Source organism: Dipteris shenzhenensis, chromosome 8 (assembly GCF_047967505.1).
Source record: "Dipteris shenzhenensis isolate YYH24624 ecotype China chromosome 8, Dip_SZ_1.0, whole genome shotgun sequence".
In the NCBI taxonomy this organism is placed as follows: Eukaryota; Viridiplantae; Streptophyta; class Polypodiopsida; order Gleicheniales; family Dipteridaceae; genus Dipteris; species Dipteris shenzhenensis.
This window is the reverse complement of record NC_141603.1, coordinates 13,802,987-13,819,891: the sequence shown is the minus strand read 5'-3', so window position 1 is coordinate 13,819,891 and position 16,905 is coordinate 13,802,987. Positions and strand designations below refer to the sequence as shown.

General features: G+C 43.9%; 1 protein-coding gene across 1 annotated transcript; it reads right to left on the bottom strand.

Annotated features, from left to right (window-relative positions):
* Positions 1–12,027: 12,027 nt before the first annotated feature.
* On the bottom strand, positions 12,028–16,421 carry LOC147899144 (pentatricopeptide repeat-containing protein At2g33680-like). The gene is made up of 2 exons (XM_087377802.1): positions 12,906–16,421; positions 12,028–12,555 (listed from the first exon to the last, which is right to left on the bottom strand). The coding sequence occupies exon 1, from the start codon at positions 16,355–16,357 to the stop codon at positions 13,358–13,360; it is 3,000 nt and encodes a 999-aa protein (XP_087233928.1). The 5' UTR covers positions 16,358–16,421; the 3' UTR covers positions 12,028–12,555; positions 12,906–13,357.
* Between the last annotated feature and the right edge of the window lie 484 nt (positions 16,422–16,905).

Here is a 16,905-nt window from a genome sequence, read left to right as displayed (position 1 = left end):
CCATGGTACCAACAGATAGACAAATTCTTTCATAAATTGAACTTCAAAAGATGTGCCTCAGATGCTAACTTGTATGTGTACAGGAAAGGTGGAAAAACTACTATTATTGTTCTATATGTGGATGATCTCCTTATTACAGGTGACTATGAAGACATGATCCAACAGACTAGAAAGGCGTTGAGCACAGAGTTTGAGATGACAGACTTAGGCTTGATGCACTACTATTTGGGGAGTGAAGTCTGAGAGTTAGGCGAGATCTTCATCTCTCAGTAAAAATATGCAAAAACATGCAAGGGAGACCTTGAAGGCATTTGATATGTCCAAGTGCAAGGAGATAGCTACACCTATGGAGGTAAATGCGAGGTTGTCTATGGAGGATGCCTCACCACCAGTAGACATCGGGAGGTATAGGAAGTTGGTCGACAATTTCATCTATCTGTGCAACACCAAACCAGACATCAGTTTTGTTGTTGACGTTTTGAGCAGGTTCTCCAATAAGCCCCAGGAGAATCATTGGAATGTAGGGATACGGGTGCTCAAGTATGTGAAGGGCACTCTTGATTATGGCGTCACCTATGGTACGAGCACTTCCTTGGCTGGTCATTGTGATTCAAATTGGGGCTGGAGATGTTGATTCCAGGAAATCAGTTTCTAAATATTGTTTCTCTTTAGGTTCAGGTATCTTCTCTTGGATCAGTAAGAAACAACCAACAATGGCATTGTCTTCTACCGAGGCTAAGTACAAAAGGCAGCATGTTTTGCTGCATGTGAAGCAGTGTGGCTGAGGAAGATCTTATGGCACATGGGAGTGCAAGAGGATGACGCAACTATGCTGAGGTGTGACAATCAAAGTTGCATGGCCATTGCTAAAAATCCAGTGTTTCATGCATGCACAAAACATATAGAGATTCAGTATCACTATGTGCATGATTTGATCGAGGATAGGATAGTGGAATTGGTATACTGTCCAATAGAGCAAAATGGAGCAGATATCTTCACCAAGGCACTCGGGAAGGATGAGCTTCAGGGTCATCTTCAAAGACTCAGCATTGGGCCGAGAAGGTAGTTCACCTATGGGTGGACATTGAGGGGGGGTGTTAGATATGCTCAATGCCCCACCCTCCTAGTAACCACCAGTGGTCTAAGATGCTCAAGTTGTAAGGCCCCCATATGAGGAGAAGCCATGTGTGAGCCCAAGATACTGGATGGATCCTGACTTGCATGTCGGATGAGGTCTATCAATGAGACTATTGATGGTAGAAAGGTGATTGTGTGGGAGCCCCTTATTCTTGCTGGGGCCTGGGGGCCAGCTGGCCCCCAACTGTGGGGTCCCAAGGGGGCCAATGGCCCCCTTGTTGGGGGTTTGGGGATGCGAGCCCCCGAGGCGATAGTATAGGGAATATTCCATGGACAACTAGTCAGTTCCACTGACTAGGTTGACTGGTCGGCTCCACTGACTAGCTCAACTACGTTGATCCGACTACCACTCTCATAGCTATAAAGAGGCGACCTCCCCAATCCATTGTATCAGATCAGTTTAGATTAGATTAGATCTTCCAGCTAGTAGCTCTTCACCTAGTATCTATCTAGATTGCCATCTAAGCTCCACTATGGGAGCGCACGGGTGGATGGAGCCATCATCTGTACTACATCAGTATTGAAGGAAAAGTTTGTTCCTCTCCAATTTGCTGTGTACTCTCTATTCTTTGTTCAGTTTATGTTCTTCTGTGCCGTGTAATTTAATAGGGGCGATACTTATACAAAAAGGTCGACCAGTGGCTTTTGAAAGCAAAAAGTTAGATCATGCCCAACGGAATTACTCGGCATATGAGAAGGAACTATATGCTATAGTCTATGCTTTAAAAAAGTGAAGGCACTATGTATATGGTGCAAAATTTGAGATCACCTTTGATCAGGAGAGCATTAAGTGGATTTGTAATTAGCTACAGCTTAAAGGTAGAATAGCTAGATGGGCTGAGTTAATGCAAGAGTTTGATATACAATTGACATATAGGAAAGGGAAGTTCAATGTGGTAGCAGACTCTCTTAGCCAAATGCCAATTGTTAATGAATTGAGTTTTACTCAATTTTAAAATGATTTCCTAGAGTCCTAAAAGGGGAAATGTGAGTTTGATCCTCACTTCTTTGAAATATCGAAAGCAATTAAAAATAGGGATCCAACTAATCGAGAGGCTTTCACTGAGGAGTCGCATGAAAATGGTGACACAAAACACGTTGGTGATAAAGGACTCAAGAGGAAAAAATATACTATTGAAGATGGCTACCTACACTACAAGGGTAGAGTATGTGTCGCGGATGATAGGCACCAAATCCTTTTTGAATGTCATGATAGTCTAAGTGCTGGACACCCAGGAATTCTGAAGACATATGTGCTTCTGAAAAGACAATTCTTTTGGCCTAGAATAGGTAAGGATGTCCAAGATTATGTATTGAAGTGCCAAAAAAAGCCAGGTCAATAGGGTTGAACGCCTTAAGATAGGAGGTCTCCTACACCCATTGGAGATTTTATCTAGCAAATGGGAAAGCATCTCCATGGATTTCATTGTGGATTACCTAGGAGGGGGCACAACTCAGTGTGGGTAATTGTGGATCGGTTGACCAAGATGGCACATTTTATTCCTGTCAGTGAAGATGTTAAAACTCCAGAATTAGCTAGGCTATTTGTGGAGCATATCTATAGACTGTATGGGCTACCAGCCGGTATTATTAGTGACTAGGATAGCAAATTTAATAGCCATTTTTGAAGGGCTATTTTTAAGAGGTTAGAAACTTCATTGAATATGAGCACCGTGGATCATCCATAGAGTGATGGTCAAACTGAAAGGTCAATCAGATCATTGAGGATATGCTTCAAGCATATGTAAGTAAACGGCAAACTAATTGGAAATAGTATCTGTCCATATTAAAATTTGCATATAACAGTCGAAACATTTAGCTACAGGTTTTAGTCCATTCATGATGATGTATGGATTTCAATCAATAGCCCCAATGATAGTGGGACTCAAAAAAGAGAAGGTTCAAGTGGCCAAAGACTTTCTTGAAGATATGAATCAAACGCTTACATTAGCTAAAGATAGCATAAGAAGAGCTCAAGATAGAGCACGAAGTTATGCAAACCCCCACTGTAGAAAGTTGGAGTTTGAAGTAAATGATAAAGTCTAGATTAAGGTACGTGAATCTTTAGAATCTCTAAAGACATGTAAATGTCTGAAGTTATCTACTAGGTATTGTGGACCATTCACAATACTTAAGAGGATTGGAGAACTTGCTTACAAATTAGCCTTACTAAGGGATGTAGTGTACATCTAGTTTTTCATATTAGTAGGCTAAAAAGAAAATTAGGAGATGATGATAATCTCATTGGAAATGAAGTTCTAGTTGAACTCATTGAACCCGCATCTTTACCACATGAACCAGAAAGAATTTTAGATAGACAAGAAAAAAGAATGCAACATACTATATGGCAAGTATGTCTAGTTAAGTGGAAAGATAGATCTAAAGAGAGTTCAACATGGGAAAGGCTAAGTAGTCTCCAAAGGAGGTTTTCCAATTTTGTTTTCGAGGACGTAAACCATTCTTAAGGGGAAGGGAATGTTACTTTAGCCATAATCCCGGCACCATGTATTGTAATTGTGGTTAGGCAGGAAACCAGAGGGCTTGATGATGCTTGCACGCTATGAGCCCTAGAGGGTTTGGGTCTAGGGTTATGCCTAGGTCTAGACATTAGTTAAGAGGTGCAAAGGGGAGCCCATAAGGTGGCTAGAAGGGTAAGGTCCCTTGTGGGACACATGGCACCAAAAGAGGAGGCCACCTTGCAAGCATTGGGCTAGGGGGGAGGTTTCCAAAGAGAGAGCTTTAGGGTGATGAAAAAGGAAAGCGTGCTTACAAAAGGAGGATCACTGCGAAACCGTGGCTGGGAGGAGATGAGGTGATGTTTCAAAGAGCTCCTCGATTGCCAAGAAAAGCTTGAAGACATGCAATAGTCTTTGGCAATACGTGCATTCAGCATTGAAGAGTTTACAAGGGACTATCGAATCCTAAAGGACCAACTTGCTACCGCTAAAGAGGCTAGCACTTCTCAAGCACATCTTATAAAGAAAAAATGGATGAGATGCAATCCCAAAAGATAGTCATCTCCAAGCTTGAACTACAATTGCTAGTGCACAACAATGAGGCAATGGAAGACAACACCAATTAAGTCCCACTACAATGCACAACGGTCATGTACCAAGAGCTTGTGGCCGCTCTACAAGCGGAAGATCACCTCAAAGCACGAGTGCTTATCCAATGGAAGCAACTCCAACTCACGATCATATCCGCTCATCCAACAATCAAATGGGAACGTTCCATAGGGACCAAAACTTTGCGCATAATTTGCCAAGACTTTTTCAAAGATGAGAAAAATAGCTTATGCATGTCTACACATGCCGAGTTTATAGCATTCAGGATGGATGCTTTAATCTCATGGGTAGTCCTCCCCTCAGGGTTATTGCTGGTATGTTGCCATTGCTACAAAGGCCATCACTATTATCTACAAGGCATGACATACCCGGCGTCCCACCCTTGCAGCAGCTGATGATCCCATCACACCAATAAAAAGAAGTGTCGGAGGATGACAGGGCCTCTATCTCACATCCGACTTCCCATATCTAACCACTCTCTATGCCAACCTCATAACCTCACTTACCCTTGCTGCTACCACCCTCTTAACCTTCCCTAAGCTCCAACCTAACATCTACTCCCTTCTTCGTCTCTTTGCTCATGCCTCTCACCACTTTCAACTAACCCAACAGTCACAAACTTATGAGCCCCTCACACCTAACTTCTTCCCTTCCCTTGCTAATCCTTACCTCAAGGATTACCAAGCTACTCAAACCATTTGCCCAGTTCTTCCCTCCCTCCCCTTTGATTCCCCTCCCACAACTAACATTCTTCCATATTTCTCCCCCATGTCCTCAGATTCTTTCGCTGCCCCATCATCTCCTCCGACACTCCTTATGCTGCCATCAGCAAAAAATGACCCAGTATTTGATTTTGAATATCAGGATCCGAATAATCCAATTCGCACTCCCATGCCAAATTCCAATGATGGGTATGATTTTGATGTGATGCCACTTCCCAGTAACCCCATCAAGGATTTCTAGAGCAAATATCCTCATATGAATACTCGAGGTGGATGGACCCTGGACAACTTCCCTACCAACCTTTATCAGTGTCAAGTTAGTGAAGATTGGGTAACCAAGTTGGATCCCCAGCCTGATTGGCACTGCCCCAAGCTCTTTGATGTAATCTTCTTGAAAGAGTACCTGTGTGCACCTCCATGTCTCAAAACCCATCCCAAGTTCAATGCAGTTCCACGACATCATAGATGGGAAGCTAAGAGTGTTCTCAACGGAAGCAAGAACGGAAGAAGGAGAGAGAGAAACAGAGAGCCACACAAGTTTTGGTGGGTGCAGAACACCCTAATCTTCTTTTTCATTCATTTATATATGTGTTGTACAAGAAGTAGATCATATAACTCAAAGCCATATGGTGTTAGAAAACACCTTCCATTAGCTCAGCCTAGAAGATGTATTGTACATAACCGAGGTAAAGGCACAGTGACCTTTAACCCCCACAACCTCCCACTTAAAGGACAATGTGCCTTTAAGGGAGAACAACCAGTGAGCATACTATCCAATGCCCATCAATACACGACAATACTCAAACCACTGACTAGGTAGACTCTTCGTTAGCATATCTGTAGGGTTATCATCTGTATGAACCTTGACAAGATCTATGCGCTTGTCCTCAAGTACCTCCCTGATGAAATGGTACCTGACCTCAATGTGTTTGGTTTTTGCATGAAAGACCGGGTTTTGTGCTAGCTGAATAGCACTCATGGAATCACTATGCAATGTCGGTACACTTGTATGAATCCCCAATCTCCCACTAGCTGATCAAGCCATATAGCCTCCTTGCAACCCTCTGTGGCTGCAACATACTCAGCCTTTGTGGTAGACAAAGCAACGCACTTCTGTGCACGAGACATCCACAACATTGCACCACCTGCAAAGGTGAACACATAACCAGAAGTGGATCTCCTACTATCCACATGCCCTGCATAGTCTGAATCTATGTACCCAAGTACACGCATGTCTCCTCTACCAAAGCAGATGCACATCTCCTTAGTACCCTTCATGTACCTCATGATGCACTTAACTGCCTCCCAATGCCTCTTTCTTGGATTAGCCATATACCGGCTAACAACTCCCACTGCAAATGCAATGTCTGGTCTAGTAGATATCATAGCATACATAAGACTCCCAACCGCTGATGAATAAGGAACCTTGGCCATCATGGCCCTCTCCTCATCTGATTTGGGACTATCTGTATGACTCAGTTTCACATATGGAGGCAATGGAGTACTCACTGCCTTCCCCCCCTCCATATTGAAACGCTGCAATACTTTTGTAACACACTCCTGTGAAAGCCAAAGGAGTTTCCTACTCCGATCACGTGTGATGCGCATACTAAGAATATGACTTGCAAGTCTCAAATCCTTCATATCAAAGGCCTCATGCAACACCACCATCCAAACTCTTACTCGGTGATCTATTGATCACATGCACTGTAGTCTTCATTGCCTCAGCCCAAAAACCACCAGAAAGACTTGCATTGGAAAGCATGCATTGCGACCTTTCTTGAATGGTACGATTCATCTTTTCTGCAGCTGGATTTTGCTCTAGAGTACGAGGGGATGTGAGCTCCCTCTTAATCCCACGTGTATCATAGAAATGCTGAAAGTCATGAGAGAGTTACTCTCCACCATTGTTAGTCCGTAGGCCTTTAAGCATTCTACCTGACTGATTCTCAACCAAGGCCAGCCATTTCTGAAATACCTGGAACACATCACTCTTCCGAGCTATAGCACTTTCCTAGTTGCATCATCAATGAATGTCACATAGTATTCAGCCCCGCCTAATGACCGTGTAGGCATGGGACCACATACGTTTGAATGCACCAAATCAAGCTTTTCAAACTCTTTCTTTCCCCTTCTTTTATGGGCTAATTTAGTCTGCTTCCCATAGAGAGAGTGCTCAGAAAATTCAAAATCAGAGAAACTCAAATGTGGTACATAACCCAAATGGCATAAGAGTTTCATTCCATTCTGGCTCATGTGCCCCAACCTGCAATGTTACAAAGAAGTGCTTGGCTGCTCGGTTATTGAAACAACATGATCAAATACCCCTGATACATGTAAGGGATAAAAGTTCCACACTTGGCACCCTTGACCAAAAGCATAGAGCCCTTTTGAATTTGAAAGCCAAAAGTGGTGTGAAAACCACCATCATCTAGCTGACCCACTGAAATAAGACTCATGGTCAACTTGGCACATGTCTCACATGTTTGAAAATAAATGCAAACCCATTTGCAAAAGAAAACTTTATGTCACCTACTCCCACTATGTCACATGCATAGTCATTTCCAAGATGCACACAACGTGTCTTTCCACTGTCATAAGTGGAGAACCATTCCCTATGGGGAGTAACATGGAATGAAGCACCAGAATCCAAAATCCAATCCTGGGAATATGCATCATCTGAAGTGGTAAGCAACTCTGCAGATAAACTAGACATGAAGAGAACGTCATTGTCACTATCATGTGTGACTGCATTGATCTCCTCGATCTTCACTTTTCCTTTGTCCTTCCTTGGACTCTCTTCCTTTTTATTTGCACCCCAATTTGCATTCTTTTTCTTATCCTTTTGCTCTCTTTTCAGCTTGTAGCAATCCTTTTTCATATGGCCCTTCTTGCCACAGTGGTAACACTCAATGTTTAGTGCCCTGGATTTGCTACGAGACTTCCCTCTTTCTTGGGACTTCCCCTTGAACTGTGATATGCCCCTTTGCACATTTAAGGCTGTGTCCTTCTTGTTGCCATCCATAGACTTCCATCTAATCTCCTCGGCCAACAAGCTACCCACAACATCATCAAATTTCAATACTCCACCAGGTGCAGAGTTACTGACAGCTGTACCTCGGGGGTGTCACTATGTATAAATCCTCTATACCACGTGCGTTCAAGGCATATTTCTAAAATCCCTTATCTGTGTAAATTTTTCATTAATAAAATGTACCCCTTTTCTATACAAATCTGTAAATTTTTTCTAAAACTATTTTAAATAGACCCTTATGTATATTTATTTCTGTAAATTTTAGAAATAAAAAATATCCTTTTGTTGAACTCACGTGATAGGGTTACATATGATGAGTGACCCCCCCCGAGAGCTATACGGAAGGTATCCCATGAGGATGGCAATGAACATAAGAGAAATATTGCCTTAGTCTCCGCATCAAAATTCATCTTCTGAGCCTGAAGCTGGCTGAAAATGATATTGAATTCATTCAAGTGAGAAGCAATGGAGACCCCTTCCTTCATCTGCAGCTCAAACAACCTCTTCATGAGGTAAACTTTATCAGAGGTAGTTTCCTTCTCATAAGTGGCACACAGTTTCTTCTACAAATCTTCCGTAGTCTGCTCATTTACTACTGTGAAATAAACTGACTCTGCAAGATGAAGTCTAATAGTAGACTTTGCTAATGCATCCAACTCATTCCAATCATCCTCATACATATTTGCAGGCTTAGCTTCAATACCTGCCAAGGGTTTAATCTGCTTCTTTTGAATAAGCACATCCCTTATTTGTTCTTTCCACAAAGAAAAGTTTGTCCCATCAAACTTTTTAATGCTGAAAAACTCCTTTTCAGACATGGAAGAGGATGCCATGATGCAAATGAATCAAAATCCTAAATGCTAGTGCCTATAAGAGAGAATCACACCAAATACCAGGTGCACCCAAATGTGTATGCCACAATAGACTGAAATATCACCAAAACTCAAAGCTCAAAGCATCAAAAGATGGAGTTGACTCATGTGCATGTACTACGCATCCATATGAGAAAATCTGGCCTAAAAGAAAATGCCAACTGTAATGGCAATCCAAAATGCCAATAAGTGCTAAATGGCTCAAGCATAAACACCGTCCATGGGCATATGCATCAATAATATCTCATCCAAGAGAGCATAACACTATCAGTTCATCACTTGCAATGTGTCAAAGCTGCCCCTCAGCATAATATAGCATCCATGTGCAAAGCGTCCATAAAAATAGCATCCCACAAGGCAATCTGGGCCTATCAGCGCATCCAATAAGGCATCCAAATGGCCTATAAATCATCCACTGCAACCCAATGCACACCATGAATGAGCGCACATGGCTCAAACTGCAACCAGAGTGATTTGCATAAGGTATGCTCAAGAAATCATGGTCCCACGGAAAAGACCGCTACTGAAAATAAAACCTGAGATGCCTCAAAACATGGGCACCATTGCATAATCGCACTCAGCAAGAAAATCTGCAAATATCTCTCTTCTGCTGGAACTCCAAAATCCCAACCGATGAGTGAGAAATGGGAGTCAACACTTATCCACTGCCATGTGGCATAAATCTAAGGTTTCAAAACCTTAGAATGAAAAATGCATAACAGAGAGACGAAATCGAATACACAGAGATCTATAACTCTTTCTAGATTTGCTTGTTTATTTTTGCTTAGTCACCTTCTTCCTTTCTTCTTTATTTCTTGTTTTCTTCTCTTTTGTTTATTTGATGTATTTTAGTAAGCACTAGGTTTGCCCAAGAGACTCCGCAGGTCTTTATAAAACTAGTACAACTGCTTATGCTTGGACACTGATGATGACATAAGTGTTGCTTTGCTTGCTAAATATGTCTTCCTTTTGTTTTTCAAAATCTTTTTGCTTCCTTTTTTCTTCTCTCTTCGTTTTCTCTTTTCTTTTTTGTGTACATTTTTGGGCTTTAGAACAACAAAAAAGCTTAATTTGTATGATTGGATATATTCTAGTCTTACAAAGGTATATATAGAGTGGGTGGTAGAATTTGCTACATAAAATTCTTTGATACGAAGACTGGCCAATAGATGCATGAGATGAACAAGGATTCTTTTGGTGACCCTTCCTCATCGTTTCCAAGCTCTCCACTTCTATGGCCTCACCGCTTCTATACGATCGACCCTCAGAGCGTGGCAATAATTTGAGCTTGCTTTGCATCCTGAAAGGGAAGTGGTGCATGGCATCGAGAGCCAAGCGAGTAGCCCAGAGTGTCTACTCCATGTGCCAAAAATGGCTTGTTGGTCTTGGCGTTTGGGATTATATATACCACCGCATAATCACGACACAGCAAGCTCCCAAGTAATCATATTTGCTGCACCCGAACAATGTTGTATGGATTTGTAGGATTTTGCCTCCTAGAAGTACATGGTCCCTCTTCAAACTTTACCTATGTTGTCTCTCACTTTCCTACAAGCTTTGGCTATGGTGTTGCTCTGCAAGGGTCCTTTAAGTTTTGGTATTTTTTCTTGGAGAGAGAATTGCGGGTTTTATATATTTATATCATCACAAAAGATTCAAGAAATACAATGGCTCTGTGGGTCATGCCAAAAACTACAATGCTCTATGTAGTCTTCCTATCGTCCATTTTTACTACCTTTCTTCTTGTTGACCCATCCATGCAGGCTGAATGCATCCGCAAGGGATTTTTGAAAGCCTGCTCTTTATGTTACCGGCTTTTTTGTCGGACAGGTTGATGGTGGCTGTTATGTCTTCATCCCAAAAAAACCCATCCTGCATATCAAGCCCACCTGGCTTCACCCCTTTGTTCAGAACAGCTTGAGCACTCTCTAAGTTTCCATACATATCAAGCTCAGTTTCAAAACTACCCTCTGTCTCAACTTCGACCTGCATGTTCTCCGAGTTACCCTCCTCTACCTGCTGCAGTACACTGAATTGTTGAGAGGGAGACACTCACCTGTTGCAACACCTTTACTCTTCAAAACTTTACTTTTTGTTCAAGGTCTCCCCTTATAGCAGCCCCACCTGCTTTCCTTTTCTTGCAGCTCTGTGTTGACCGGTTTTCTGACTTCTCTTCGTTCATGAGAGGAAGTGGCAGCAGCCCCTTGTGTTTTTCTTTGCTGTTTCGAAGAGAAAAAGACAGCAGCCCCTTGAGATCTCCTTTTAGGACATTCCTTAAATGTGTGACCTACTCTCCACAAAGAGAACGTGAGTTGGGCAGGTTCTCATACACAAGCTCTTGGGATCTAGGCTGAGGAGAAGACTGAGGATAAATAAGCAACTTCTCAAGAAGCTCCTCTGCAACGTCCTTAAGCACACAAACTTGAGGGTAAGCTCTTGAATTTGTGAACTGTTTTTGACACCTATCACCTTCCCCGGACTTGAACAAATATTCTTTGACTGGCTGCAAAAAGCCAAAGGAAGATTGGGCAGCTCTACTCAAATAGGGACCTTGTGTTAGAAATCAACCAACAGAGGGTGCGCAAAGCGGAAGACTCATAGAATAGCCCAAGAGCTCATACAGTGCGTGTGGGGTGTAGAATCACAAACTTCTTAAACTTATGTGCTTCAAATAGATGTGCAAACTCATCAATAGACAATAATCCAGCCAGATATAGAAGCTACCAAAAAAATATGTTTTCGTCCAAAACTATGGACACAATACAAAGAGCGAAAGATCCAAAGTCCCACGAGAGCATGGTCCTTTGATCTTACTACCACGTACTTCTACTATCTGGCGGATATCTCTAGAACTTGAGCTCGTGTGCTCCGCCTTGAGTGTATGTAGACTCTTCATCCATATCACAACACCTTGCTGCCCTAAGAGACAGTCTAGGTCTCAGCCCTGGGCCTATGCCTTCAGCTGCAGAAGCAGATCTCTGAAGTAGACTACCTGTACTCCCATATCATGTTAGAGAACCTCAACATGTACCATGTTAGAACAACAATGACCTTGCATCAATCATCAACTAGGGGTCATCTAATGCAGAAGACAATTGCCAGAATTCTACAAGATCTCAATTCACATGTGTGCACACAAGTAGATAGAGAACACTTTCAAATACAGAACCAACACAAACTACTGTACAGTCAAACTCCATCTATAAATATCCAGATAGTACAAAACCTGCTCACAAGTGTACCACCACCTGCTGCAAGCTCCAGCCAGGTAGGGCAACACTGAGGGACTTCGTCTGCCGCACCTATTGCTGTAAAAAACCTCCATATTGTTGCATGCCTTTTCAGTAGCTGCTCAAGGTAGAGCTCTCATGCTCACTATTATCCACTTCCAGTCGCTTCGCAACAGGCTGTTGATATGCACACTGGAGTACCTTGATCAGTGCCTCACAGTAATTCTCCAAACAAGTATTTTAGTCTACACACTGTGCACTGCTGAAGCAGATCTTTAAAGTTGACTACATGGGCTCTGATATCATGTCAGAGAACCTCATTATGTACCACTAGCTAGCAACTCGAGCTCAGACACCATGAATAACAAAGACCTTGCATCAATCACCAACCTTGGCCACAAGTCATCTAATGCAGAAGATAATTGCCAAGATACTACTCACTACCAATCTTGCTTCACATGTGTGCACACAACTAGATAGAGAATACTTTCAGATCTGGAAAGAACACAAACAGAAGTACAGCCAAATTTCCATGTATAAGTACTTATGTAGATAAGAGTACAAAACCTGCCTTCAAGTGTACCACCACCTGCTGCAATCTCCAGCCAGGCCTGGTACCACTTACGGGCTCCGTCTGCTGCACCTACTGCTGTAGAACTCAACTCCTCCACACTGCCATTGCCTCTTTGTATGCTTCAGTAGCTCTTGAAGGTAGAGCTCTTAATCCTCATTCTGCTCACTACCTTATCCACTCCCAGTTGCTCTCCAACAGGCTGTTGGTATGCACGCTGGAATGCCCTAGATCACTGCATCACAGTTACTCTCCAACAAGGCTATGGCTGCACCCTGTGGACTGCCAAAAATTCCCCAAGGGGCCCCTTTTATAGGGCTGTATGACCTTCCAATATGGGAAACTGGCATGCCGTTAAGGACAACCAGTTCCGGGGGCTGGCCAACCCACTGGCGAGTCATCCTGTCCACAAGACTCGCCAAACTGCTGGCCGACCAGTTGCAGTTCTTCTGGCCTATATATAGGCCCTTTCAGGCACCTATTGCTGGGTACTCCCCCAGCCCATCTGCCCAACAAAATGGGATCATTGCTGGGCATAAATCCAGCCCGTTCACACCTCCATTCAGGCCCATGTGCTGCGCCAATGAAGGGCAGGACCATAGCAGTCCCACGTGGATTGTTCAGCCTGCAAGGTGGGGTCCAATCAAACACACGAAGGAATATGTTGTCCCTGCCAATGTGGTAGCTGTGCGCTGCCCACATGGCAGCTTCTCTTGTCCCCCGCATCTATCGGCCTGACTCCCCCTTGTCCTCCTCATGTGGGGGATCATGGTTGGGGAGTTGACCTCTACATTCCAACAGCACTTTCTTCATACCATTAGTGATCATTCTATGTTTCACCTTCATAACATCATCAGATCTACCTGCGTTATCATAAATTTTTGCCAGCAGTACATATGGTGAAGCATTTGTTGGGTCTAACTCAAAAACAAAATTTGCAGCACGCACAGCACGCTCCACATCACTGTGAATTCTGCATGATGAAAGCAAGCTCAACCATGCTGGAGCAACAGGTTCAAATGGCATGCTGAAGATCAGGTCCTCTGCCTCTTTCAATAGTCCTTGTCGCCCAAGCAGATCAATCATGCACATATAATGCTCCACAGAGGGGACTATGCCATACTCTCTATTCATGGAGGCAAAGTATCGCCTCCCATCAGCAACTAGACCTGTATGACTGCATGCAGTGAGGACACAGACAAAGGTGATCTTGTCTGGCTTCACGCCATAAGCCTGCATGCGACTGAACAGTTGCAAAGATTCCTTGGCATGCCCATTCTGAGCACACACTGCGATCATGGCACTCCAGGAGACCAAATTCTGCAGTGGCATCTCTGTAAATACAGCTCTCGAATTATCCAGGCTTCCACACTTACCATACATATTAATAAGAGCTGTCCCCACAACAACATCTGATTCCCATCCATTGCCAACAATAGTAGCATGGAACTCTCCACCCTCTTTCAGGGCTGCCACACCAGCACACGCGTCCAAAATACAAATGAAAGTGATCTTGTTTGGCTTCACGCCTTTGGCCTGCATTTGACCAAACAACTGTAGGGCCTCGGTGGTGTGCCCATTCTGGTCACAAGCTCCAATAATGGCATTCCACAAGACCACATCCCCCAGCGGCATCTCTGCAAACACAGCCCTAGAATCATCCAGGCTACCACACTTGCCATACATACTGACTAGGGCAGTCCGCACAACATTGTCCTCCAATCTGTTGCCAACAATAGTAGCATGGACACCTCGACCCTCTTCTAGGGCTGCCATACTGGCACATGCTTCCAGAATACAGATGAAGGTGACCTTGTTTGGCTTGATGCCTTCCGCCTGCATTTGACCAAACAGTTCTAAAGAATCATTGCCATGCCCATTCTGGACACATGCTGAAATCATGGCATTCCATGTCACCACATTCCGCAATAGCATATCTGCAAACATAACCTTAGAATCATCCAGGTTCCAGGATTTGCCATACATATTAACAAGGGCTGTCCCCACAATGACATCTACATCCCATCCATTGCCAGCTATAGCAACATGGATCTCTCTACCGTCTTCTAGGGCTGCCATACTGGCACATGCATCCAAAGCACAGACACAGGTGATTGTGTTTGGCATGATGCCTTCCACGTGCATTTGAGCAAACAGCTGTAGGGCCTCCTTGCTGTGTCCATTATCTGCACACGCTGCAATCATGGCATTCCAGGAGGCCACATTCCGATGTGGCACCTCTGCAAACACAGCTCTGCAATCATCCAAGCTCCCACACTTGCCACACATATTTATGAGGGTTGTCCCCACAGAAACATCTGACTCCCATTCATTGCCAACAACAGTAGCATGGATCTCTTGACCCTCGTCTCGGGCTGCTATGCTGGCACATGCATCCAAAACGCAGATGAAGGTGATCTTGTTTGGCACGATGCCTTTGACCTGCATTTGATCAAACAGATATAGGGCCTCCTTGCCATGCCCATTCTCAGAGCACGCTGAGATCATGGAACTCCATGAGACCACATTCCGGAGTGGCATCTCTGCAAATACAGCCCATGCATCATCCAAACTCCCACACTTACCATACATATTCACAAGTGCATTTCCCAAAGCATCCAAGTTCCATTCATTGACAACGATAGTGGCATGGATCTCTCGACCATCTTTGAGGGCTGCCACAGTGGCACATGCACCCAAAACAGAGATACAGGTTATCTTGTTTGGCTGTATGCCTTCAATCTGCATGTGACCCAACAGTTGCAAGGCCTCGTTGCCGAGTCCATTCTGGGCACACGCTCCAACCATAGCATTCCATGAGACCACATTCCGCAGTGGCATCTCTGCAAACACAGCCCTTGAATTATCGAGGCTGGCACACTTGCCATACATATTGAGAAGGGCTGTCCCCACAACAACATCCAATTCCCATCCATTGGCCACGATAGTAGCATGGATGTCTTGACCCTCTTCTAACGCTGCTACAATGGCACACGCATCCAAAACACAGATGGACGTGACCTTGTCGGGCTTCAAGCCTTCAGCCTGCATTTCATCAAGCAGTTGTAAAGCGTCCATACCATGCCCACCCTGGGAACACGCAGTGATCATAATAGTCCAAGAGTGTAGATTCCGAGAGACTATTTTATCAAAAACAGCACGAGCGTACTCCAGGCTCCCACAGTTGCTGTACATTTGGATGAGAAGGTTACTCAGAAATCGGTTGCCTGCATATCCATGCCTGGCCATGTGTTCATGCACTCGTTCACCCGCAGACAAGGCCTTGGCACTCGAGCAAAGCCTCAAAAGCGAGGCATAGGTAGCAATGTCCGTCTCTGGACCCAGCTGAGAGAGGATCTCCTCGTTCAAACTGTCAGGGCAGCAGTCTTCATTTTTCACATTGCCAGTATAATAGTGCCCATCCAACCTATGTATATGAATCCCTAGCTCGCTTATCTCTTCTTCAAGTTTGGCAGAATTGGAACTCCACTCAATCGGTAACTGGGTAACCATATAAGGGACAGAGCACGATCCCACGACCGGGCGCTTGTGCTGGGCAAAGTCTATTTTCTTAATCCTATCTTGAGGATGAAGCCTATGGAAGCGATTCGAGCTTGAAGGGGTGAAGCGTACAATTCTGTGTACTTGTCTTCTCTCCAAGGATAGGGGCTCAAAGGCAAGGTGAGGAGTATACCAGGAAGAAACCCAATGAAGAAATAGCGCCATATGGGCAGATACATGAGAGAACCAACAAATGTACAAAGCAGGAAAGCAGATTACCTTGGAGAAGAGGACGAAGGTGTTGCTGCCACTCCTCCATTTTGAAGCTTCATTGGGGTTTTGCAAGGTTCTTTGCTGCTACACACAATTTCAGTTCATCTCTCCTACCAATTTCAAATAGTTTTGGTCCTTGGAGGCTTAATTAACCTATGTTTTTCTCTATGGTTGAAAGGGACACGCTATAGCATCCATTCATATGCCCTTTAAAATCGGATTATTAGCCACTTGGCAGCCATATACTTGGTGAGACTCACTTTGCTAGAAGATGTGCCAATTCACTTTGCATGCAATTCACGTTTAAGAACCGCCTACTCAAAAGAGCTTGTTTCATCTTTCTTTTTTATTGTGACCTGCTTCTTAGTATCGAGGTCCACCTGGATTGTGACCTGCTTCTATGTATCGAGGTGCGGCTACAACAAGACTTTGGAGTGCATGCAGTACGGGAACTTATGGTATCCTTCTTCGGAGTATTGAGGTGCAACTTCAACAACAAG

Excerpts from the sequence above, each read along its gene's own strand:
- LOC147899144 (XM_087377802.1), bottom strand. The coding sequence starts at position 16,357 with ATGGCGCTATTTCTTCATTGGGTTTCTTCCTGGTATACTCCTCACCTT.